General features: G+C 43.5%; 3 protein-coding genes across 4 annotated transcripts; 2 read left to right on the forward strand and 1 right to left on the reverse strand.

The window, feature by feature from the left end:
* Nucleotides 1-3,643: 3,643 nt before the first annotated feature.
* LOC308135531 (uncharacterized protein) lies at nt 3,644-5,440 on the forward strand (the record flags this gene model as incomplete). The annotated part of the gene is made up of 3 exons (XM_080503580.1): nt 3,644-3,713; nt 4,424-4,572; nt 4,742-5,440. The coding sequence occupies 3 exons, from the start codon at nt 3,644-3,646 to the stop codon at nt 5,438-5,440; spliced, it is 918 nt and encodes a 305-aa protein (XP_080359706.1).
* Nucleotides 5,441-6,789: 1,349 nt separating this feature from the next.
* Nucleotides 6,790-13,965, forward strand: LOC308135781 (dynein, cytoplasmic 1, intermediate chain 2a-like). Of its 2 annotated transcripts, none has more exons than XM_080503892.1 (16): nt 6,790-6,915; nt 8,194-8,302; nt 8,426-8,552; nt 9,096-9,180; nt 9,848-9,975; nt 10,067-10,156; nt 10,276-10,438; nt 10,536-10,635; nt 10,745-10,870; nt 10,959-11,105; nt 11,217-11,330; nt 11,535-11,668; nt 11,798-11,942; nt 12,034-12,174; nt 12,539-12,664; nt 12,762-13,965. In XM_080503892.1, exons 2-16 carry the CDS (start codon nt 8,195-8,197, stop codon nt 12,861-12,863), a joined length of 1,836 nt encoding a protein of 611 aa, XP_080360018.1. In that variant the 5' UTR covers nt 6,790-6,915; nt 8,194; the 3' UTR covers nt 12,864-13,965. The 2 variants fall into 2 exon arrangements, with proteins under 2 accessions (XP_080360018.1, XP_080360017.1); XM_080503891.1 differs by having other exon boundaries at nt 6,793-6,915; nt 8,171-8,302.
* Nucleotides 13,966-13,978: 13 nt separating this feature from the next.
* Nucleotides 13,979-25,463, reverse strand: LOC308135782 (electrogenic aspartate/glutamate antiporter SLC25A12, mitochondrial-like). The gene is made up of 18 exons (XM_080503893.1): nt 25,405-25,463; nt 24,630-24,683; nt 22,515-22,660; nt 21,689-21,804; nt 21,220-21,359; nt 20,943-21,089; nt 19,781-19,919; nt 19,603-19,696; nt 19,424-19,508; nt 19,228-19,309; nt 18,952-19,110; nt 17,931-17,983; nt 17,719-17,799; nt 17,073-17,213; nt 16,290-16,428; nt 15,923-16,081; nt 15,746-15,836; nt 13,979-15,017 (listed from the first exon to the last, which is right to left on the reverse strand). Exons 1-18 carry the CDS (start codon nt 25,414-25,416, stop codon nt 14,816-14,818), a joined length of 2,040 nt encoding a protein of 679 aa, XP_080360019.1. The 5' UTR covers nt 25,417-25,463; the 3' UTR covers nt 13,979-14,815.
* Between the last annotated feature and the right edge of the window lie 91 nt (nt 25,464-25,554).

Raw genomic sequence — 25,554 nt, forward strand, 5'->3', positions numbered from 1 at the left:
TATTTACATTTCAAAACAGAGAGTGAAAGAGAGAGCGAGAGAGAGAGAGGCAGCCCTTATGTACCTTATGTACATACCAATAATACAAGCATGTCTTCAGAGTTGGTTTTGTGCGCTTTGAGTGTATTGAATTCAATGTAACTATTTAACTATTTAACACACACACACACACACACACACACACACACACACACACACACACACACACACACACACACACACACACACACACACGCACACACACTTCTTCTTCTTCCTCTTCACTTGGGTTTGTGAAGCTGCACCACCTCTATCCACTAGTTCCAGCTGGTCTATACTATTCCCACCACTCTATACTTTCCCCAATAATTCCGTCGCCTTAAGGAACCCATTTAAAAATCTTCTGCCCTTTCCTCTTCCTTCCAAATCCCACCCCAGTATTTCCTTCACTCCTCCTCCTTCCATTCCTTCTCTCCTCAATCCCTCTATCAAATTCCATCTTTCACTCCCATACTTCCTGCAGCTCACCAGCACAAGCTCCTCTGTGTCTGATTCTTGACAGTTTGCAAAGACCTGTTGGGATTTTTCCCCATCATGTGTTTTGTACTATTTACATTTTTATTCCCAATTCTTAATCTGGTGAAGATGGTCCCCTCTTCCCTGCTGCCTCGTGCACTTCTCATCCCTCCCACGGTATTTTGAAAACTGTACAGATGTCTTTGTCTTTTTCCCTCTTCCTTGTCCAATTGCTGTCGCCATGTTTTCTGTGCTTCCCTCCATAAAGAGCAAACTTCATTTTCTTCACTAAATATATTATTTGTCCTCCTGCTTAAAAATCACACAACCACAGGTCTTGGAGTGGAGGCTGCGGGGCTTAAGGCAGCACTCTGGAGCAACCCACATGGAAAGAACCGATATAAACATATATGTTTTAATATAGGTTTTGATCTAGGTTTTTAATATATGTGACATATATAAAATTGGCCGTTTTCCTATATTAGATGTACATAAATGCACATATATGTACATCTATACATGCATACAGGTACCTATATAGGTACATATATGCACGTATATGTTCTTCTTACATAATTGTTTTTTAGTTAGTTCTTAGTTATTGCCTTGATAATGTATGACAGTTGCCAAAGTGAGATATGGGCTATATATATGTGGAAATAAAGAAGCAGTACAGGACACCTATACGGCCTGTATATTCACATATATGCACCTCAATTTTGCCTATATGTGGCATATATATACGCAGATATGTGCATATAAACTGCTTATAGGTTTCATATATGCGCATATATCCTCGTATAGGTTCTTTCCATGTGGGAAGGTCCTCTTGTGTCCTGCAGAGAGCCTCAGCACAAGGTATAATTTCACTTGAGGATCAGAGAGCCAACATTATGATAATTGACACCCTGGAGGTGGTGGTAAAGTGCAACCAAAGCTGCTGTACATGCTACTACACTCACCCCCCCCCCCCCCCCCCCCCCCCCACACACACACACACACACACACACCCTTAGGTATCACTGATAAGACCTGATCCAGCGCAACGGCTCTGAAACTAAATCTGCTTTTACAATTAGTGTTGAGTTTGACCTGAGATTGCAAAAACAGACTTCAATATTTGAACCGTATTAGCTATTAGATGTTTGGAAATGGTTCTTCCCAACAGAATATTGTGAACCTATCTTATTATAATGCAGTACAGCTCAACACCTGCCAACAACAGGCTCAAGCGTTAAGATATGGGGAAAAGAAATCATACATCTCTTGAGAAAAATTTAACATGGTAGAGCTTTTGTACTTTGAATTGTACAAGTTTAATGAAGTGACTATATTTCTATTGCTTTATGTGTTAAGATTTGAAAAAGTACTGTAACACACAAAACAAGTAAATTTTTTTTATTGAGTTTTAATGAAGATGTTGCTACTCATGAAAGGGTCAAATGAATGAGAGTTGAACACGTGTGAAATGTTTCTTTCCCTCTTAAGAAAAAAAAAAGGCAGATGCCTGAAGATGGTGTATATACTGTTTGTGTTTCACGCCATACTCATACCTTCTGTACGAGAGACTGATTTATTTTGTGAAGCTGTTTGCCTCGGTGTTCAGGCAAAATAAATGTATATCATTTAAGTGTAACGCGCACCCTTAACCCTCCATTTTTGTCATGCACACGGAGCAATTACAGTATGATGCTCTCCATTAGCCACCTGGCAGAACCCTGCAGACTCCCTGTCTCCTTGTTTCACTCTTTGATCGCAGCCTCACCTGCTGGTTTCAGGGACACAATCTGCCTCACAGTTGAAATGACAAACACCGAGAAGAAGAGCCGACAAGTGAAAAAAAAAAAAAAAGGAGGGATGAAAGTTGCAATGCTGTAAATACACAAAAGAGCTGGATGATCTTAACTGCTTAAAATTGATACAACGGTTGCATAATATGCAGTATTGCGGGATATTCTGCCATTGTTTTCATGCAGGTAGTCATCATGCAAACTATTGAACATTATAGGATGTATTTTTGCAAATATTGCTTCAAATCAGTACTGAACTGGAGAAGACATGGTTTGTGTATTCAGCTCAGTTGTGGGAAAAAGTAAAAGAATAGAAGAAATCTTTTGGAGATGTGTTTTGGATCTTACTAAGTTAGCCCCCTAACACAATAACTAATAAATAAAGAAACCACGATTACTATAGTGTCTCGTTTATGTTATTGTTCTTTATTGTAGTGACTGACATCATGTACTGCTGCATATACTGAAGTTTCCAGCACACGCAAAATAAATGTGTCATTTCACTATGATTTATTTGGGTAAAAGAAAAAAAAGGTGCATTAACATAAATTAAATAATGAATATCTTCACAATTTCTCATGTCAATACACCATAATTTACTAACATAAAAAATGTGTGTTAAAATCTATTCAAATTATCCATTTCAACCAGTTTTTCCCTGCAAAGACCTTCCAAACAGTTTATATTATAATGAAAATATCTGATTCAAGATTGTACTCTGAAAAGCTCAATCATTCATTGATGCAACATTTTGTTTCTCTTATATTCTAACCTTTTGTTTTTGTTCTCTCAGAGATGTATTTAAGGGACTTTGTGAACGACGCCATTTCCCAGAATGTCCGATATTGACTCTGTGCTTGGAAAAGCTATAGCCCATAATTCCTGCATATTTCTTGGGGACTTAATCAGTAGTTGACTCGACTCCCCTCTATCTGTTGAGTGGCCAACACCAAACTTAAAAGGACATATCCAGCTGTTTTGAGGCAGAGGGTTAATTTTTACCTGCCAGGCATGTTTTGTCAAGAATTAGTCAACAGTGACACCAGGTTTGGCATATTTTGTGCATACAACAAGTTGAAAATGTTGTCTGGTCCCAAATACAGATAAAGAAAGAAGAAAATGTGTATATTTTATGAACTGTACCTATTCTGTGAACTTTACTTGAGTCTACAAGCCCAACACTAAGCCATGATACAGGACAGCTTGTGCACCCACTGGGTGTGCTGCTGTTACACGACTGCACCTCGCAGCTTTATGAGAAGTCAGATTTTGTTTGAAGCTGGGTTTTTTCTTTTCTTTTTTTAACTGCCTCTTCATGCTCACTGTACTAATGAGCTCCTCCACGTCTCTTCTAAAGGATGGATGATGGGTGGAGTCGCTCCAACACGCAGCTCACTGGCCAATGGAAAGGCCTGAGTACCGCCGGCAGTACGTCGGAACACTTAATGTTGAGACGCAGACGAGAGCTGGACTGAGGAGATGCAACAACAGGTGAGCACGTTCATTATTCTTCCTCGCTCAACTTTTAAACAGCTATTTCAACCAAGGTCCGAGTTAAATTGTTGCAGACGAAGGAAAACCGGCAGGTGTTTTTTTCATTGTACGAAACAAACTTGTTCTATGTGTAATTACTTTTGTGTCTCCTCAGAACGTTCAGGATTCTTGTTTCATTGGTTTTGTCACTAAAGACAATCTCACGTTGCAGAACAAACATACAAATAATATACCTTTTTGTGATATTGCTGCTGCAGAAATCAAGAATGATTTGCCACTGCCCACTGTGGAGGGCAGCTTGCTTCCTGCTACTGATGCCGGGTGTGTATTCAGAAAAATTCATGGAAAATCGATTTAATATCAACTGCATGCATCGCATTGCACTTGCTAATTGGAATGTGTTAAACCCATTAATCAGTGTTTACACAGATATAATGTCCTCTGAAATTTTTTTTCATAAAACTGCAGTCTTCTTTTGTTTTGAGTGTCTAATGTAGCATCTGTCTTCTTTAGGCTTGTTTGATGCAACGTCTTTGGTGAAAGTGAAGAATTCTGAAGGTATCGAATCATTTAGATTTGATCTGAACAGGTTAAAATTTTGAAGAACTGGAAGATTCCTTTTATTAAAACCCGTTGTTCCACAGGAAATAGAGTCAGCATCGACTCGGCTCAAGCACATGATTTCTTGACTAATTCGCGACCAAAAAGGAACATCGACCCAAAATGGCACAGAGGAAACCCTGACTTTCAGTCGTATTACCGCTACTACAACAGCATTGGGCACATTGAAGGGGTAAGTTGAGGATGAGTGTGACATTTCTTCACACGTGGAGTCACTTCAGTTGATGTTTTAGATGCATTTGTATTTGCTAGTGCTCAGTTTGACATCTACGCCGCTGAGCAGGGCTTAAATGTCGCGTGTTAACCTTCCCTCCCCACGTGTCTCTGCTTGTTGCTGGCAGCTCTATGAGATCGACAGGATCAGGATGCTGTATCAGCAGATGCGCCACTTGGAGCTGACCTACGGCCCCGACGCCTCCAGTTACCAACATGTCCTCGGCGTGGTAACAACCACTGCAGCACCACCTACCACCACGCTGCCTCCTCCGCCACCACCCACCACCCCTGCTCCGACACCAGACCCCCTGGAGAACGCTCAGAGGTTCTACTTGTGTCACCCCAAGGATCCGCTCTGTAAGCCCCAGATCGTCTACCTGCCCACGGGGGCCGTCCCAGTGCTGTGTGACCCGCGAGTCCACACCTGTGCGGTCAAAACGGAGGAGGAGATAAAAGTCGCGGCTCCCCCTCAAACGCCCCCGCCCCCGCCTCCGCCCCCACCGGCTCCCGAAAAGTCTGAGCCGCCTCCCCCTCCCCCTCCCGCGATCGTTTTCAAAGGTATGGAGTATGACTGTGACCCTTACTGGGATCCCGACTGCCTCATCGACCACCCTCCCCGTCCCATCCTGGACACGGCGACGGCGGCACCCGAGGCTCCTGCTGAGAACAAAGTGGTCAAAGAGGAAAAAGCCGAGCCTGAAGAAAGTGTCCCTGCAGCGCCGACCTCCCAGAAAGCCCCTCAACCTCACTTTGACCCCTACGATTTCAAACGTGACCTATACGACCCCTTCCGTTACACTGACCCAGCTCCCGAGCCAGAGTAAGCTGCAGTCGCTGCAGCCGTCTGGGACACAAGGCCAAACTAAAGTCAGACTGTGAAAGAAATGTTCACAACATGCCAACATCATTGTTTAGAGGACGGACTCTTGAGAAATGCTTTTATATTCCGAAGTTTAACAAGTGAGAATCTACACTAAGTTGCTTCTACATGCATGAACAATATCCAATAATCAATAACAAAGGGAGTAAAACTTTGTTTTGTTTCATATTATATATTTATATTATGCTCTATTAGTTTTGAAATATCATCTCATATTTGAGATTCATATTTACCTTTGTTCTACATTTTTTTTCAAGCTGTCAACTGTAATCAAAAAGAAAAGGAAAAAAAATAACTGGTGCTAGGATATGCTGAGTTTTCCTGTTGTAACATGCTCGACATTTTGACTGTTTCAATCATACTGGAATATTTTGTGATACACTTATGCATGCTTATGTTGACACCCAATAAATCTCACAGTCAATTGTTTGTGTTTATGATTACTGTTTGAAGGTCATCACCAGACGTTTGTGGGTTCAAGCCCCATGTCATTACGGACCTCTCATGTATGTGCACAGGAAATATTTGAAAGAAGATAAGTAACTTGAATCAAAGTAACAATAGAAATTCGTGGTTGGCTTCATTTTAATGCAGGGTAATTATTTACAAAAGGAGATCCATGTGTCTGTGTGAAACTGCAGTCCCATTCAAATGTCCATTGTTACCTATCAATCTCAATAATCAGTAGTAGTTGGGTGTATTATAGGATGGACTATGTGAAGGAAAATTCACTATATTTGGCAACTTCCATATTGTTTCGCGGGCCTCCCAATACAATCAGGTTGAATCAGCATACATGTCATGCCTGTGATAAGTCATGGCAGATAATAGTTTTAATACGCTTCAACAGTATGTAGGCAATCTTTTACAGAAGTTCAGATAGGGTTTTGTCAAATTTAGAGAGTTTTGGAAGTAAATAAAGCGAAATCATAGTGGTTTTGGTCAATTCACAGTTTTCAAATGATTTTATTACATTTAAATGACGCTTGGGGAAGTTTATTTACTCCTTGACAACCATTTGACTGATGCATATATTTCTTCATGTTTCAGTGACATGAATCATTGTGTTTCTCCCTGAAGGGGGTGGTCACGCTGCATTTCAATGTTTCCTATTTCTAACACCAGGGGGCGGTAATGCTGCACTTCAGTGATTTTTGTTTCGACCTTTGTCAGCAGGTGGCGGTCACCATGGCGGCCACCGTAGACGCTGGACTTCAATGTTTCTTGTTTTTACCAGTAGGGGGCGGCCACACTTGCACTTCAAGTGTTATTGTTTCCTCAGGCGGAGTAGAAGAAGGCTGCGCTGTCCTCTTCCAGCATCATCAGTTTCTGTCTCCTCCATCATCTCCTCCTCAAACTAAGCTCACAAAACTGGATTCTTTTGTCGTCTTGTGCTTCAAACTCAACTTCTGACATCAGGTACTTCATTGCTCTTTCATACCGGTGTTGTTTTGACGCCGGTTGAGGTGGAAAGCCAAGCAGAGGGACCGGGGCGTTGGTCTGCGCTGTGACCCGTTAGTCGCAGCGGGCCTGCCGGTCCGGGCTGCCATGGAGACCATCGTTAGCATGCTAACGCAGCTAGCCTATAATAAGATGACACAAACGAAAAAACTGAACGAAGTAAATTAATCCTGGAATGATCGTAAAACATTTAAACGCAGAAGCTCAAACGGAAGGGAGTGGAGAATGGAAGTGAAAATGTGGACAGTCTTGAGTTTAATTGTTTCGACCCGCCGTCGTTGTTATGGCTGGGTGGAGTGGGATCCGCTGCGATCAAATAAATAAGACATTATATAGATCGATTATTTCGATGGCTTGTTTTGACACGACATACGAAACCTTGACTAAATACTCAAGAAATATTTGCAAGATACGTGATTACCTGTTCTTTTCCCGAAAAAAAAAAGACCACAAATTTAAAAACCTTTTGTGAAAAGCTTGATTTATTATTTACTTTATTATTCTGTCATCTGATACTTCTTGTTTTATTTATTTATCTTTGTTTTGATTATTTTCTTTTATTATTAATGTGCTCTTACTATTTTAAGTGTATATATAAAGAATTCTTATTTTCTAAATTTAGATACAACTCCACCAATCTCATCAGATGCACTTTTAATTTACCCTTCATAACTCTATTTCCAGTGTTGTTTGTCCACTCTTGGTCTGCTACATTACTGACCTTTCAGTTATCTGCTGACCTTCAAGCACAAAATGTTCTAATCAAACAAAACCTGATGGATTAATTTATTATAAATTCTAATGGAAAAGCTCCACAAGCTCCTATCCACAGTCATCCAGGATTAGCTGTGGTAACATGAACAAATATGAGATAAAGGAAGCATTGTGATCAACAACTAGCTGGTGTTCACATGTTTCCAGTGTGACAGGCCCAGGGCGACTGTGTATCGCTGCACTGATAAGGCAACTCTGTGCAGATCAAATAAGCAATTTTTAGGGCAGATGGAATAGCAAGATCATATCTTGATTTATTTTCATGCTCAAAGAGATGTTTTAGTGCATCATGAAGAAACCTACTATTTACATTCAGTCATAGTCTTAGATTGGGGGATATGCTGCTCACGATTGAACTTGTGAAAGTGTAAAAATGATTTTTGAAGAAAGTATCACTGGAGCCAGTCTGGTTTTAGTTCACTTGTCTTTCTCTGTCCAGTGACAACTTTCCCACTCCGACAGTATGTCTGACAAGAGTGAACTGAAGGCCGAGCTGGAGAGGAAGAAACAACGGATCGCTCAGATTCGAGAGGAGAAGAAGAGAAAAGAAGAAGAGAAGAAAAAGAAAGACGTGCGTAAATATAGAAAATACATTCTCCTGAATTGCTGAAAAGGCTCGTGAAGCAGCCGAGTCGTCGGCGGTTACAGTGAGAAGCCGATGGACTGAGGATGTCTTTTGCTTCCTGCCCTGTAGGGAGACGCCAAACGTGGAGGTGAGGCGGGGGGCAGCTCCGGCCATGAAGACTCTGACTTGGAGAGGAAGAGGAGGGAGGCGGAGGCTCTGCTGCAGAGTGTCGGCATCACCCCCGACATACCCCACGGTAACAACACGATGCCAGCATGCTTTTGTTTGGATTTTCGCTTTCACTGACACCACCTCCTATAATTTTCTGGCAACTTGCCTAATAAATTTACAAACGTGTGTCCTAACTCTGTTTCACTCCCATTACTCCCCCGAACACACACACACACACACACACACACACACACACACACACACACACACACACACACACACACACACACACACACACACACACACACACACCCACCAATACTATGTAAACATTTTACGTGTTTCTGTGCATGACACCTAAAACCTGCCTGCCATTTATTTTCATTCTCTCTTCTCTCCCCCCCCTTGTCTGTCCTTTTGTGTTTTGTCCTCCTGCCTGCATGCAAACCCATTCACCCACTTGCTCACGCACCGCATTTGTCCTCACTTCCTCTCCCTCACTTGTCTCACTTGCTGTCGCTCTCTCTTTCACCCACCCACCACTCACGCACTGACAAACGCACGCACATGTCCATAGCTCAGCCCCTGCGGGTAGTAACAGAGGATACGTGTCTGTTTCACTACCTAGTCCCCGCCCCCATGTCTCCCTCCAACAAATCAGTGGGCAGCGACGCAGGAAGCCAAGATTCCGGGGATGGAAACGCAGGACCAAGGTCTGTGTGTGAGTGAGACAGAGAGGCGAGAGACATGCTGCACTTGTTTTTATGTGATGGAGCCAGATACCTGCATGCTCACTGTGTGCGTGTTTGTGTTAACCTGGTTATTATATTATGATGAAATCTGACTGGTCTTCTCTTTGCCTTTTCACCGGCACGCTGAAAGTCTCTCAATTAACACACCCTCCGTTCTTCTCTCCGTATCTGTTCTTTTCTTTTTTCTTTTTTTTTGCTCTGTTTTTGCTATATTTCCCACCTGTATCATCTCCTATCTGGCTCACCTTTTGCCTGTCTTTTTGTGTTTGCTTTTATCCTCTTTCTTTTTCTCTGTCCTGTCTTTCTCTTACTAACACCATCTGGTGGTTTGGCTGTAAAAGGACATTGCATTGGGATCCTGACCCCTCTACTCTGCAACTCCACTCCGACTCTGAGCTGCTGGGGTACTGCTCCTCCTCTCTCCTTTAGCTCGTCTTTCGACTTTGATCAGTGTTCGTGTTTTCAGCTTAAATTTGTCCTAATGCGTTAATGATATGTCTGTACATCATATTTATATGTCTGTATGTGCAAATCTGGCATTCACTGTTGCTTCATCCTGCAAACCTATTTGTGCGTCTGCTTATTTTCACAATCGTGTGTGTGTGTGTGTGTGTGTGTGTGTGTGTAGGCGCGGAGCTGTGAGGCTCGGCATGTCCAAAGTAACTCAGGTGGACTTTCTGCCGAAGGAAATGGTGTCCTACTCAAAAGAGACGCAGACTCCCACACAGGCACTGGCACACACCGATCAAAAAGCAGGTAAACCAAACAAGAGACACACTTTCCCAGCCTTTCACCTCAGATAAATCAAAACTGAGTGAACTAATCTACACGAGTGTGTGTCTTCTAGATGAGGAAGAGGATGAGGAGATCGCTGCTCCTCCAGCGACAGAGGATACCCAAGATGAGAGGGATGAGCAGGGCGAACAACAGGATGAGGGTAAGGACACAAATGTGTAACGTGAACAACAGACGTGTAAATATCGATTGCTCGGTGAGGACAATTCATGTTCTTTCTTGTATTCCTCGGTTTTCCAAAAAATTAAAATGGGACTGCAGACTCTCCCAAGGAGCTGACAGAGGAAGAGAAGCTGCAGGTCCTCCACTCTGACGAGTTCTTGTCGTTCTTCGAACGTGGCAGCAGAATTGTGGAGAGAGCTCTGGCAGAGCATGTGGACGTCTGCTTTGATTACAGCGGGAGGGATCTGGAGGATAAGGAAGGGTGAGGCAAATGCCATTTAAAAAAAAAAAAAAAGAAAAGAAAAGAAAAAGAATGCATTAGCGCTGTAGATACTTATGTCTTTTCCCGTCTGGTCCAGTGACTTGCAAGCCGGAGCGAAGCTGGTGCTGAACAGGCAGTTTTCTGATGAACGCTGGACTAAAAACAGGGTGGTCACCTGTCTGGACTGGTCTCCTCAGGTACGAGGCGGCAGTGTTCATCAACGTGCAGTCTGTCGTCAAGCTGTTCAAACATTCTTGATACATAGACCAAAAAAAAAAAAACAACAACTTTAAACTGTGTTCTTAGTATCCCGAACTGCTGGTGGCCTCGTACAACAATAACGAGGACGCTCCTCACGAGCCTGACGGCGTGGCCTTAGTCTGGAACTTGAAGTACAAGAAAGCCACACCTGAATACATCTTCCACTGCCAGGTAGGACCCGCTCACATGTGGACTCTCCGGCGAAACCTTTTGTACGGAGGTGAAATCTAGCTGAGGTTTATTTCCTGTTTCTGTCCAGTCTGAGGTGATGTCAGCAGGCTTTGCAAAGTTTCACCCCAACCTGGTGGTGGGCGGGACGTACTCCGGACAGATTGTGTTATGGGACAACCGCAGCAACAAGCGCACCCCCGTCCAGAGGACTCCTCTCTCGGCAGCCGCCCACACGGTAATGCACTGCAGCTCACACAACTTCATATGTCCACACGCACGCCTCCATCTGCAACTTTTGCAGTCTTTTGAAGTTATTTCTCACGCTTCAAATATTTGTCACAATTAGCACCCGGTCTACTGCGTGAACGTGGTGGGAACCCAAAACGCCAACAACTTAATCAGCATCTCCACCGATGGCAAGATGTGCTCCTGGAGTCTGGACATGCTCTCTCAGCCACAGGTTTGTAGCAGCTATACACATTTATCCATTTGAAAGATGATCCGTTGGCAGTATCGTACAGTCACACAAACCTCATCGTTTCCATCCAGTGTTGTTTATTATGACATTTAAATGATGATTTGGTATCATTCTTGCAGCTCTGATGTTTGCTCCAGAATAACCCATGTATGTGTGTGTGTGTGTGTGTGTGTGTCTTCTGTACAGGACAGTCTGGAGCTGGTGTTTAAGCAGAGCAAAGCAGTGGCTGTCACCTCCATGGCTTTTCCTTTGGGGGACGTGAACAACTTTGTGGTGGGAAGCGAGGACGGCTCCGTCTACACCGCCTGTCGCCACGGCAGGTGAGTGCCCCTCTTCACGAGGATGGATTTGAGTGAAAGCAACTTCTAGAATCAAAGGCTTGCTGATCATTGAGGATGAAGCCGTTGGTAATAAAGATCAACACAGCGGTTTTGACGCTTGCGTTACAGTAAGGCGGGCATCACCGAGGTGTTCGAGGGCCATCATGGGCCCGTGACGGGGCTGAGCTGTCACAGTGCAGGAGGGCCGGTGGATTTCTCTCACCTCTTCATCTCCTCCTCCTTCGACTGGACCGTCAAGCTCTGGAGCACCAAGGTGACACGTCCAAAGACTCATAAACTGTTATAAATGCAGTTTCGTAAACATTTCCGAATCGTTCAACGCAACGTTTGGCCTCTTGCTGCAGAGTACCCGTCCGCTCTACTCCTTCGAGGACAGTTGTGACTACGTCTATGACACAATGTGGTCTCCAACACACCCCGCTCTGTTTGCTTGTGTGGACCTGTCGGGACGCCTGGACCTGTGGAACCTCAACAATGATACCGAAGTGCGTAAACACACATTTGAACAGCGCTGCACCGGATTTAGTTTTTATGAGCCTCAAGAGGGTAAAACATGGACATGTACGACTTAGCTTTTTTTGTAATCTGCCTACAACAACCATAACTACAACTTGACTAGCATGTCTCGACATTAAACTCTATGAATTGTCTGTGTGGAGACTCCATTTTGGTTCTAACAACAATAATAGACGTCCACACAATCCACCGACCATCTACGATTAAAGAATAGAGCTCTTGCCATAAACTCAAATTTTTCTGATGGCATTTGTCAAATCCATCAGTTTTTAAAAGAGAATTTCTTTGCTTTCATGGACGTGCATGTTGAGTGAGCTCCCGCTTGTTGTTCAGGTTCCCACCGCCAGTGTTTGTGTCGAGGGCGCCCCGGCACTGAACCGAGTCAGATGGTCTCACGCTGGGAAGGAGATTGCCACCGGGGACTCGGAGGGACACGTGCAGGTCTACGACGTGGGAGAGGTGAGATCTCCGTGCCATTTCACAGTATAGCTCCTTTTTTTTTTTTTTTTTCCTCCATGACTCGTGGCTTGACTCCATCTTTGTTTCCACTCTGCAGCAAATCTGCGTGCCCAAGGCGGATGAGTGGACACGTTTTGTCCGGACGTTGGCCGAGATCAACGAGAATCGCGATGAAGCAGAAGAACTGGCCAACGTTTGAAGCTGTAAAAAAAAAAACAACAAAAAAAAAAAAACCCCAACCCATACTGACAACAGCTCATTACATTTTGATCCGATACACTCTAACACAGATAGCACATTACATGGCAGCGCCGGAGGATCTGCTCTCTTCTCTTTGGCTTCCAGCTTTTCCACCCTCTTCTTTCACCTGGCTGAGCTAGAACGTATGGAAACGACAGCTTCAGACTGGTTGCTGATGCTCTTTTTAATGCGTTTGAGAACAATTGTAGATACGATGAATGTCACGTGTGAGTGGAACGTCAGGCAGTCTGGAGATCCGACTGAAAAGGGAAACACACAAGTGATTTTCGCACGTAGGCGTGGCTGTCTAGTCTTCTAGCTTTGATAACAATCCTCCAGAAACTGCTCCTCTCCTGAGGCCTCAACCAACTCAAATCTTTTTCTTTTTTTAAATATGCAAAACCTTTATACTTGCACCTTTTTACCATTCAAGTGTTTCTACATGTTTGAATAGTTTCCAGACACGCTGCATGGCCAACTTGAAAAGCTGACCTCCCCTATCTTATCCTCTTTGCAGCACTTGAATCTGATGACTGAGGATTTCTGTCATCCTTTCATTTTAACCACTACAATATTTATTATTTATACCAGTGGTTGCTGTTATTTAAAGATTTTGTGTTTTGTTTCTAAAACCTGCTGCTTTGTACTTAAAGCTTGACTCATTCCTGAAATTAGCACTACAAGCATTTTAACAAATTCCGTTTACTTGGCTTGACTTTATTAACACTAGTACAGTTAAAAAGTGATGATTGTTTTTTTTTTTTTGTACCAAAGGTTATTGTTTCATACTGTACACCTATGTAATGAGTATTAGAAACAGTTTCCTGACTCGTCCTCTTTAAAAGGATCTAAATAAATGACGAGGTAAAGCCCATTGTTAGCACAGCAGTTGATCTGGTTCCCATACTTGTTTTCCATTCCTCACAGTATAAACATTTTAGGTCATCAGCTAAAAACAGAGCAGTAACCACTTTTTAAGAATCACTAATGAGATCAGTGTTGAACTGTATTTCTTGTTGCTGATACACTGAATGGTTGCACTTTCCCAATGAAATAAAACACGAGAGATATTGGTAAAATTAAAACCATATGGATGATTTATTTCATTAAAATACAATGGCTGACTTGAGATACATTTAATTTAATAATACCTAATTCTCTGCTCACGAGGCTTTGTTTCAAATCAAGGAAACGCCTCTTTGAAAAACGTGTGTGCATCAGTAGGAGTGATTTTCAAGAGCAGGACCGAAGGCCCCACGTTTCTAAAACGTCGTTACTGTGTAATGATGCTGACTGAACGTTACCGAGCTTTGCCTCGTAACACGTCTTCAGCACAGTTATACAATATGTACAGCAGGTAGCCTCCTGTGCGAGGAGATCGAAAGTGAAGCCCCACACGCCGTGCAGACCAATCTATTGTTTGTAAGCCCGCTGTCCAATGAGAGAAGATCCACTTGTATGGACTTTCAGACAGAAAAAAGAAATGATATCAGCTAACTCAAGAGAGAGAGAGAGAGAGAGAGAGAGAGAGAAGTGTGCTCAAGCCTCAGTTTGATACAAATGCAGGATAGAAGAACACAAAGGATGGAGCTGCCAGGAGCTTGCAGCCACTGAAGATACGACATGAGAGGGGGGGGGGGGGGGGGGGGGGGGGGGCGGCGCCGCTCTGGTCCCATCGCCCGCCGCCTGCTCCGCTTGTACGCTGGCTGCAGCCGGCTCTCTGCCTCCGTGGCTGGCCGCTGACCGCTTGGAGCTCGCCTTCGCCTCGGGGAGTGTGACCGGCCGCCGTTTGTTCCCGTTAATGGCCCCCGTTTGTTGAGTGTTGTGTGTGCGTGTAGATATATATCTCTAAGTGTCAGGCTCCTGGTAATGGAGGAGAGCAATGGCAAAACGACGTGAACATTTAGACCTCTACGGCGCCTGAGCGGCCGGCTCCGGGGGGTGTATGGACACCACGCCGGAGGACTTGAATTTAGGAAGGTGGAGGCCAAATTTGTTCTCCACCCCAGCGAACGTGGCTGCGGCCAGGCGGTAGCCTCCCACGTGGTGCGCGTTAATGGGGGGAAGCTCAGAGATGCGAGATTTTGGCGTAGGCTCAGATCCCGCCGGGCGGCTGAAAGGAAAGAAGGAACCAAGTTACAACAACAAAAACAACCTGAACCTATAGTTTAGCCTTTCTATACATATATATATAATATTTTCATTTTTGCATAGTCACATTCGGGAGACGAGTTGAAAATATTAGGTTAATCTGGTCATCGGTTAATTGCCATTAAAGATTATCCCCTTGGCTTATTCATTTATTGCATAAACTAATGGATCAAAGAGTAAAGGATGCTTTAAAGGACTTCCTCAAAGGAAATGACTTCCCTCAGATCAGTCCTCTAGAACTTCAGGTTGTTTCTTTTTCTACATTCTGCACAGCTGACAGGTTGTGTGAAGTGACGACACAAAAGAAGTTATTCACTCTCCCGGAAAACAGGAAAGTGACTTAAAAAAAGAATCATTAAGAAAAAAATAGGTGGGGTAACAGCAACCGTAACACATCAGCTCAATGAGAAAATCCATGGGGAAAAAAAAGGGAAAATCTCTAAGCGCTTAAAATATATGATCTGAAATTTCACTGTGTTGAATTATATCATGGAAGAAGACAACACTTCCATTCTATCATAAATGTTTGAGATGCTACTGAAGTACAAATGTCAAATGAAGTGAAAACAAAGTCTGACCAAGTCGTATGCGTTTCAAAATGCTCTCAGCCTGTCAGCATTCCGAGAAAAAATTAAGAGTGCGGCCTATAAAACCAGGCCAAAATATTAAAACTGTAAAAGATGCACTTACTGTCCTCCAAAGTCAACGTAGAACCACTGCTGCAAGAGTTCGTAGGTCACCAGAGTCACACCGAACTGAGGAGAGGACCGGCACATACGAGCTGGAGGAAGAGAAAAGCATCGTTTATCACTCGTGAAAGGAAAGCTGTGGGTCTTTCTGCTGGAGGACGAGTGAGCAGACACACACCCCCGGCCCCCTTCCACAGAGCCTTGAAGCCTTCCTCTCTCATGATCTTCCTGAAGCAATCGATGACTCCGGTGTATGTGGTTTGACCTGCTCTGGCTGCGACTTGCAGACGCGTCTTGATGACGTCGGCGGGCGTCACCAGAGAAGCTGCAGGGATACCTGGCGACGGAAAGAAGCCGGATCAGACTCCGCCGCAAAGCACCAACGTGGTCGTCGTAGGTAACGGACGTAAAAGTCCAACAGGTTAATCGATGTAGGAGGGTTTCTCTGTGATCTTGCAACAACAGTCACATTTCACAAAACAATGCACAGAAGTGTCTGCTGGCATGACGGGCGCTCAATCATTGGTTTGCGATTTGGACTTTACCGGCGATGGCTCCGGCAGTGAGAAGCTGCAGCGGTCCCAGTCTGCCGTTTTCATCAGCAAAGGCGGTCTTAAGGTGGGCGTACGCTGGGAAATAGATGGCTGAAAAGGGGATGTCTCTTAGGAAACAAGCCTTAGCACCCTGGCCAGACATAAAGAGAGCAAAGAGAAGCATTACACTGTGAAACAAAACGACAAAGAACTTTTTTGTTTAGAACTAACCCTAACCCTTTTTTGTGTTTGTTTATCTGCCAGTAAGTTCTGATCCTACACTCATTCAACATCCAATAGAAATAAATAGAATGTGACTGGCTATAGAAATCAAATATTTACCAGGCTCTACTTTTACCCAAAGTAAAGAACATACAGGCTAAAGCGTACAGTCAAGACTACCTCCACAACCTGACATAAACTCACCAGGTTTTTTTCTTTAATAGACCTATTTTTATCATTCCTGTCCATCCCTTTGTTGAAAATCTGACAAGATGTGATCCGTGTACTTTGTATGCATCAAGTGGTACGTATAGTATGTTTCAATTTGAACCGTCATGTTTACACGAGTTTCTTTCTTTTGTGTTTTTCACTAAAATCCCATTTGCTCCGGCTGCCCGATTTCCCCGCATTTTCTTGCGGAATTTGTTCACCAAAACAGTAACAGTAACAAGTCTTGCTAGTTTCGATTGTGCCTTTTGTGCCCGAAAATGGAAGAAAAAGATTCAAATTAAACCGGCGCCCAGGTTAGTAACCTTCGCACTCAGAACGATGGGACTGTGGTGTCACAGTTACCTTGTAGAGGCCGAAGAAGCCCAGGTCACGGACCACGCTGAGCGCACTGACCCGTGGCCCAGTGGTGATCTCTCCCGCCACTTGCAGGCGAATCTTCACAATCTCCAACGGATTAGTAAAGATCACCTGCGAGCCTCCAGCCTGAAGAGAAAAGGCACAGAATCAAAAACCTAATGTCATTTCTTTTAAAAAGAAGAAAAAAAAAAGAGAAGAAAACCTGCTCCTGTATCTCACATGTGTGCGGTTGAGGGTTGGGAGCCGAGCTCAGAGAAAGTATCAAGAGGTTTAAAAAAAGAAGAAGAAAAAAAAAATGTAATCCTGACTGATCATTTACTTTGCCATTTCCGCAGGCGGTAAGGAGTGCTGGGCCAATGTGTGTAAGGATGAACAACGCTATCGAAAACAAAAACAGACACAAAAAAGAACGTTGCAATGGACATTAAAGAGTTGTGCTCCGGATGCAGTTTAGCTTTGCATCGTCTGTTAGTAACGTCATGTGCGACTCTGCAAGCGGGTTAAATAAAGCTGCATGCACAAGTTTCTTATGTATAAAACAAAAAAACAAAACATGAACAAACACTTTCGGTACGCTGTTTTACACATCGTCATTTCACAAAACGAGAAACATTTGTTGATGGATACTTACACAGCCACCAGCCATAATCTCAGCCAATAAAGGAATGGAGTTGTCCTTTCCGGTGAACTTGTCTCTTACAAAGTCATTGACCTGAAGGAGAGAACAACACGTACGCGTGAGGAAGGAAACCTTTTGTTTTCAAGTCATTTCACTTCATCTTCTTTTACAGATGGATGGAAAAGACGAAGCTGTTTAAGTGGAAGAGGAGTTGATGTACTCACTGTAAGTTTGATAGCCTTCTCAGGAGCCACACCTATGAGCTGAGGAACCAAACCTGTGGGGCATCAAATGGAGACTGAGCGACACGACAATCTCATTTCATAAGAAATAGTGGGCAAACCGGCACATGAGAGGAGGAATCAGAAGCAAAACACAAGAACACAAAGAAGAAAGAAAAAATGAAAGAAAGAGTAGCAGAGTAATTTGTATCACGTCAACAGAAATATGATTTAATGGAGTGTCTATTTGAATGGCAGAGTCGGCAGAAAACAAAACGCTTTCTTGGTAAATGAGTTGCATGTTGAAGAAGTCTCATAGACTTGTGAATAATATTCAGAATGAGCAAACCTCTGTCTCGATTCAAACTTACTGAAAGTCGATGTGCTTTCAGTAATTAGTGACTTAATTGATGAAAATATGACAGGACTTTGTTTCCTGCTAACAGACCAGGAGAAAAGGGGAAAGTCGTATATTCACACTCTAATATTAAGCTCAATTAAAAAAAAAAAAAAAAGAAGAAGCACAGGGGCCTTCAGAACAAAAGCCATTCACAAGCATGAAAATGACATTTCTCAAATGCTTCAGATGACAGTAGAGACGTGTGAAGTTCTGTGGTGAGAGAATATTTTACACCAAATATTGTCGCAGGGCTGGGGTTAGGATAGGGTGGGTCTGGTCATCTTAAATTCAAATTGATACGGTAACTTAACACTGACAGTATTAGCAGCTTTCCTTAGATGAGGCGTTCACAAAAATGGGACAAGCTGGAGAGACTATCTTTTGACTTTTGACTGCAAAACCTAATTACTAAGTACCAAAGTCCCTCGAGATTCTTGAGGTCTCATGTTAACAGGATTATGAAGGATCACCATGACCTTGACCTTCAGTAATCAAAACCATATCCGTTTATAATCGAGTTGGAGTGAATGTCTGGAGGTATTCTCACAGCAGAGAGCTGGAAATGTAAGACTCGTGAATAAGAGATATCACTGAATGGAGGCACAACAAAAGAAGACACATCACCTCTGTAGAAACCGAAGAAGCCCTCGTAGCGGAGCACCTTCTTAGCACAGTCAAAGCTGTTCTTGTACATCAACTCTCCCACAAAGGATCCTGTGGACCGCTGGTTCTGCATGCGAGTCTTCACCAAGTCAATGGGGTACACAGCAGTCGCTCCCGTCGCTACACAAACACAAACACAAACACAAGACTGACTACAATGCCATTACGGGAATATGTCATTGAAAACACTCATCCTCTGTTAGGCTGTGACCCGTGTTGCCTGATGAGATCTCTCACCTCCAGCGATTGACCCCAGGGTGAACCTGTAGCCCGACTCTGCGACCTGGAGCCATACGGGCCTGGAGCCGTCCCCGTGGGTCTAATCAAACCACACACAGATCTTGCTGATGACAGTATCACAAGTTTTTTTTTATGCAATCCAGAGTCTCTCCCATGATGTTGAAAACGGAGCTGAACCAACCCGACATCCTACCTGTTTCTGGGATTCTACCAGGTGGTAGGGCAGACATCCCTCCTCGAGTGGGGCTATCCTTTCGATGTCTGCGAGGTTCAGCCGCCTAAAACGCGGTGGATGTCTTGTTATTCAGGCAACTTTCACACACACAGATCACTTCACTTATTAAAGTCAAATTTTAGCACAGGAGTTTTTACCCAGAAGGAGAGTGCAGGCCAGACAACTGGTACAGGATGTCAATTTCCATGGGCGTGATCTGACCAAACTTGTTGGCAGCATGAACAAACTCCTCTACAAAACAAAATGACAGGGCATTTAAAACAGTGAATACAAAGAAATCAACTTGAATATACTGCAATCTATCGACGGCTGCACCTTTAGTCACGAGTGTGTCCTTCCGCGTGCCGGCCAGTGTGCTGTAGATCTTGCGGATCAGCTCCATGTTGTTCAGGAGCGAGTTGAAGGCATTAAAATAGGAGAAGCTGACCAGGTGAGAGATGCTGCCACCTGCAGCCTGGGAGGGGGAAGGAGGGGGGGGGGGGGGGTTGTCCATTAGGTAAAGATTTGGGCTGAGCTGTAGTGTATAGTGGTTTCACTGTACAATGATCAGTCGGGTGTCTGTGCAGTTTGCATGTTCTCTCTATGTGTGCGAGGGGTTTTCTATTGCCTCCCACAGTTGAAAAAAAAAAATTAAAAATCCAACCTCGATTTGGGATTAATAGACGACTAAATTGCCTGTATGTGTGAAAGTGTGGGTGTGATTGTCTTGACTGGTAACCCATGAGAAGTGTATTGTGATAGACGGATGGCACAGAGATATATATATATATATATATATATATATATATATATATAGGTTAATATATATATATATATGTATTTATACAGATATATTTATACAGATATATATATATATATATATATATATTTATATACAGATATATATATATATATATATATATTTATATAGTGAATGTACTACTGTGAACAGGGCGTGGGCCTAAATAGCTCCAAGACAAATGCAGCTGCATTCCTGCGATGCAGTAAGCTGTTTGTTTTCAGACGAGAGATTCGGGTAAACCATGTTTAGCTGTGTGCTACGAGGACCGCGATAAGGTGAGGCAGACTGAGAGTCTAAACTTACAGTTTACATCTGTGATGAAGTTTTTTGGATTGTTTTTTTTTTTTTTTTTTAAATCAATGGCACGAAAAACAATAAAAATTAAAATGTTGACATTCAGGCGCACGTCTTATTTTTTTTAAAGGGAAAAATTAATAAATTAACATGCGACATGGCAGTTTAAATCCTATTTACTAATAGCCCTGTCAAGGCCTTTAACCAACAATGGAAAACAAAACAGGTTTTGCCTCTGGTGAGTGAATAAATCTTTACAACCTCATAAATCAGTGGACTTACAAGCAATTAAACACAATTCCTTCAACATGATGATTTGAAATATGCTCTGAAAAACAATATGTACTGTGGTTCGACGTGGATTAGTATCAGTGAGCTCTCTTTACGGACAGAAACACTCACTGAAACAAGGTTTTCTTCCACAAATGGTGTGAGCATGTGGTGCCTGATGGTGGCCATGATGTCGCTGAAGTCCATGGCAGATATGACACCACTCTTCCCTTTGTCCTTTTGGGCGAATGCCTGACGTGCGTGCTCCAACTGCAGCTCCTTCAAACAACATGACACCACAAGGCTGAGTGTAAATTTAGCAGGCGGGATAGATGTGCGAGAAGCAAGAGGCAGCGGCAGAGTGTCACGGAGACAACAAAGGAAAAGACACAACGGAGGCTCGGCACACCTGCAGGAACTGAGTGAACTCGAGGTAGCTGAGGAGTTTCTTGCGGTCATGGCCGAAGTGCAGGCGGATGAAGTCACAGTTCCAGTTAAAGGGGATGTGGTGGTGCACCGTGGTCTGGCTGAAGATGTCCTGCACATTGTCTGCAGGGAGAGAAATATGAGGGATTCACTTTGTGGACAAATTTAAAAAAGAAAAAAAACATTTAGAATTTTATTGCAAGAAAAATAAGACAGTAAGTTGGATGTAGGCGGAAGAAGACATGAAAGTGATTATGTAAATCCAATCATGTGCAATAACTATGCGGAACGAGCGATCTGGTTAAGAATGTGGTATGAAGTGATTTCACTGCATTACATCAATTCTGCAACTATCAGCTGAAAAAAACACGAGTGTAACAAGATCACTTGTTATTTCTTTGAACCGAGAATGTCTAAACCTTATGTCATACTTCCACATGACAGGTGCTCACCAAAGGAAATGGTTCCGGTTCCAGTCTTATCAAACAGCTGGAAGGCGACGATGAAGAGAGCGTCGGGCGCACACAGCACCGACTCAAACGCAAGAAACTCCGGGAAAGAAATCAACCTGCAAGTATGTGTGAAAGGAGGAAGAAAAAAAAAAAAAAAAAAAAGGTTAAATCATTGAATACGTCACGAACTCTCTCATTTATTTAGATTTTATGGATCGAGGATTATCAAGCCAATGCGATGAGATGCTTCTCGCAGCTATTCAATATTACTCTGGGTTTTGATGGTACTCATACGCTCATGTTATAAATATGTGAAGTGCTGATGAATCTGGCCGGAATGGTTTGACATGCTAAACAAGTCCTGGGAGTCACTGCCACGACGAGCACTTGGGAGGCTAAATTCATTTTCTCTGCATTCAGATAATTGATTTTTAAGAAGTGCCAAATCCAAGGCAAAGGATTACAGCCTTTGGAATGCAGCAAAGATTATTTCATGCTGTGCTGCTTCGAGTGGAAGTTCTAAAAAACAAAGCTCATCAAGCACTTGAAATAAATGGAAGTGCGCTTTGTTGTGAAATGATTAGTAAACATATTTTTCCATATTTGTGTAAAAAAAAAAAAAAAAAGGCTGCTTCCTTATTTTTCTTTATTTGTCTGTGTGTCAGTAGACTCTGAATGTGGGACAAAGAGGAAACTGGTAGTCTGAGTGACTTTTATCATATCTATGGGAAACTGCAATGGCAAGTATTATTGAGATATAACTCAATATTTGATGATAAGCTATTAATTTGTGTGTGTGTGTGTTTGTGTGTGTGTGTGTACGCACCCGTCCTTTGTGGTGTCAGCCACAGCAGAGATGAGTTGTACAGTTTTGGGGTTGTGGTGAATCTGTGTGTGCAGTCCAAGGTATTTCTGGACAAAGTCTCCGGGGGTCATGAATTTTTCCCCATCCTTGTCCACTATGCTGGCATACTGAGAGAGGAAAAAGAAAAACACAAAATAAGATCAACATGAATACCGAAACATGCATGGATGACAACTTCTCCTCACTCAATTTTTCAGAACACTTCACAAGCATGATCTCACACGTGTGACGACAATGTTGTCATTCCCCTGTAGGGTGTTGTGTGGTGGACATATTTCTTGCCGTCATGTCAAAACTCCAAAGAGAAAATCGGTTATTAGCGACTTCAGTGCACCATAACTTAGAAAAAGAATGAATCTCAACAGCTTGACTTTACATCATATGGAATTAAAAGCTTCAAAGGTTGCAGTGTCTGACCTGTGTGCCCGTCTGCAGAGGCAGCTGAATACTGTCATTATCAAATCTGCTATGACTACAAAGCATTATGATTCCTGCAGTTGCACTTTGTTACAGTATTACAGTTAAGATGCACTTTGGAGTTTTGCTTGACTAAAACAATCACGTGTATTTTGTAAATGCAGCTGTGGGAAGACAAAGGTCGCTGTATTTGCAGTGGCAAGATTACGCATCAGATTTACACCGGCCCTATATCACTCAGACGTTAACGGCCCTACTAATGTTTTGGGCATGAGCCGCCAAAGCTATTTGACCCGTGTACTTTTTAAAAACTGCCGACCCACATGACTACCATGCGGCGGGTCTCACACACCCACCACAGAGGACAGAGGCACAAACTGAAGGTTAAGTAATTCTTCTACTGCAAGTTCTTGTTACATCAAAAGGTCACACTGAGACCTTATCTATACACCTGGCATGAAGATTTGTTTTTGGGGGTGTGATCAGTTCCATTGACAATCTAATTGTACCCAGATTCACAGGGTTTGCCAAAGGATTTGGAGTTAAGATGTGTATACATTGAAATGGATTAATATAGTGCAGCAGAAAATGCTTTCTCAACACAGTGAGGCAAACGAGAACCACACAAAAATAATTGCGATTACTCGAACTGACTCAAGGGACAACAATTTGGCCACATTAAAGAGAAATGTGAATGAATACAAACATAGTGACGGTCTCTACATTTCATCTTATTGACACCACATTAATGCAAACATAATGACGGGAATGCCGTAAGGCGCAAGGACGCAGAAAGTCGGTGCGATACCGAATCTTCATTTGTGAACGTCTTGTCACAAGCGAAATTAAATAGACAAAATAGGTTAGTATGCTGAGAGATTTGGTGTCATGTAGTAGTGCGAGCTGCATGTTGAGCACAGCAAGAGCTCCGCTGTGTGTCTATAAGGGCCGTGCTGCGTTCAGGGACAGGCTGAGTAGGTCACCCATATATTAGAAGTATTGAGAGCACAAGTGATTGCAGTAATGCGTGTAAAAAAAAATTAAAAGACAGACTGGGTACTTTAAACTCCACTCTTGTTTTATGGCTTGAGTCAAAGCAAGGACAAAGAGGTTAGATTTCATTGTGGACACTGAAGACCTGGTGTAAATATAATCAGCCTGCGACCAGCTGCAAACAAAGCCCCTCAGATGAAATGATCTTTTAGCTTGTCTGACCATGTTTTCCTATACAAACCAGTTTATTTTGATTCAACAACAGACAAGGACGTGGAGGTGGTAATTTGACCCTGAAACCTTCAGCATAAAACCCTGCTGTCCTTTTCTACTCAGGCTTTAAAAGAAGCATTACTCAGAGAATACTACAGTCCCACACAATGTCAAGTAAGAGGCACATTAACAACAGCTGTTGCTGACTCCACAACTATGAACCGCAAATGTTTTCATTCCAGCTTTTGCCAGAAGAATAAACATTGTTAGGGCCAACTGATGAATTCACTCACAGAGGAGCTATTCAGTTGTAGTTTTCTGAGCTTTGACCCAACAACACCAGCCTGTGCTGGACCTTCAGCTGCGGCTAATACTGTAATTTAAACCCCATGACACAATCCGACAAGCTCAAGACAAAACAAAAAAGTGTTTCATAAATACAGCTGATCTTACATTCTGGAAAATCGCTTTCAGCTCACTTGGGTCCCCACGTTTGGTAGATTGCACCTGGGAACAAGATACAACAACGTTATGACTTCTCGGGAAATGTTAAAGACAGAGAAAGGAAGAAAGAAGGGGGGGGGGGGGGGGGGGGAAGCTGCAGAGAAAAGCAGGTTTAGCTGAGCGACACACAACACGAATCGAAGCGGGGGTGCTGCTCGAAACGCTTCCAGCCGTGGAAAGGAGAAACGAAGCCACTGCAACAGCAATGGCACGTGAAAGTCAAAACCACTACACGGAACCATTTATGCAGCTATTTGATCCACTGAGCAGCCAACGGGGTAAACCTGCACAGGAGCTGTGACTGCAGTGACCCGGGTAGCCTGCTAGCAAGCAGACGAGTCGTCTGAGGAGGAAACGCTCAACTCTAGAAAAGGGCAAACCGCGAGAGGATGTGCGCGAGCAGAGAGCAAAGTTCCGTGGGAAATTAAAAGACGCGGGGTTGAGCACGCGGGTAGCGTTTTAATCACAAGCCCGGGAACTCTTGTAGCTTTTATGTCCTCGCTAACTTCCAGGTTGTGGATGCCTCATCAAGGCCAGTGGCCGCCGGGCGGCAGCTAGCTCAGGGATGCTACAGCTTCCGAGGGCGCCGCATCCGAGACACCCGACCCGGGCAGGGGGCGAGGGTCTAACCTCGGCAGCTCCCCGACAGCGAAACAAAACGAAGACATGCAGAAAACGCAAAGAAGAGGTTTGAAAATCGATAAGAGAGCGATGCCCAAGTCACCTTGGCCGCCATGCTGGTTTGACGTCACGTACAGTGAGTGCGCGAGCCAGGCGCTGCGCACGCCCTCATCCGCGCGATGCTCTCTCTCTCTCTCTCATAAAGAGTAGACGCACCGAATAGGATACCTGCGTGTCACCGGGTGAAGTGTTA

Source organism: Blennius ocellaris (genome assembly GCF_963422515.1).
Source record: "Blennius ocellaris genome assembly, chromosome: 10".
NCBI classification, from domain to species: domain Eukaryota; kingdom Metazoa; phylum Chordata; class Actinopteri; order Blenniiformes; family Blenniidae; genus Blennius; species Blennius ocellaris.

Excerpts from the sequence above, each read along its gene's own strand:
- LOC308135782 (XM_080503893.1), bottom strand. Across the intron at positions 21,090-21,219 it reads AGTTCACTCAGTTCCTGCAG|GAGCTGCAGTTGGAGCACGC; the intron begins GTGTGCCGAGCC and ends TGTTGTTTGAAG. Across the intron at positions 16,429-17,072 it reads GCTTCTTCGGCCTCTACAAG|GGTGCTAAGGCTTGTTTCCT; the intron begins GTAACTGTGACA and ends ATGTCTGGCCAG.
- LOC308135781 (XM_080503892.1), top strand. The coding sequence starts at position 8,195 with ATGTCTGACAAGAGTGAACTGAAGGCCGAGCTGGAGAGGAAGAAACAA. Across the intron at positions 9,181-9,847 it reads GATGGAAACGCAGGACCAAG|GCGCGGAGCTGTGAGGCTCG; the intron begins GTCTGTGTGTGA and ends GTGTGTGTGTAG. Across the intron at positions 9,976-10,066 it reads ACACACCGATCAAAAAGCAG|ATGAGGAAGAGGATGAGGAG; the intron begins GTAAACCAAACA and ends TGTGTCTTCTAG.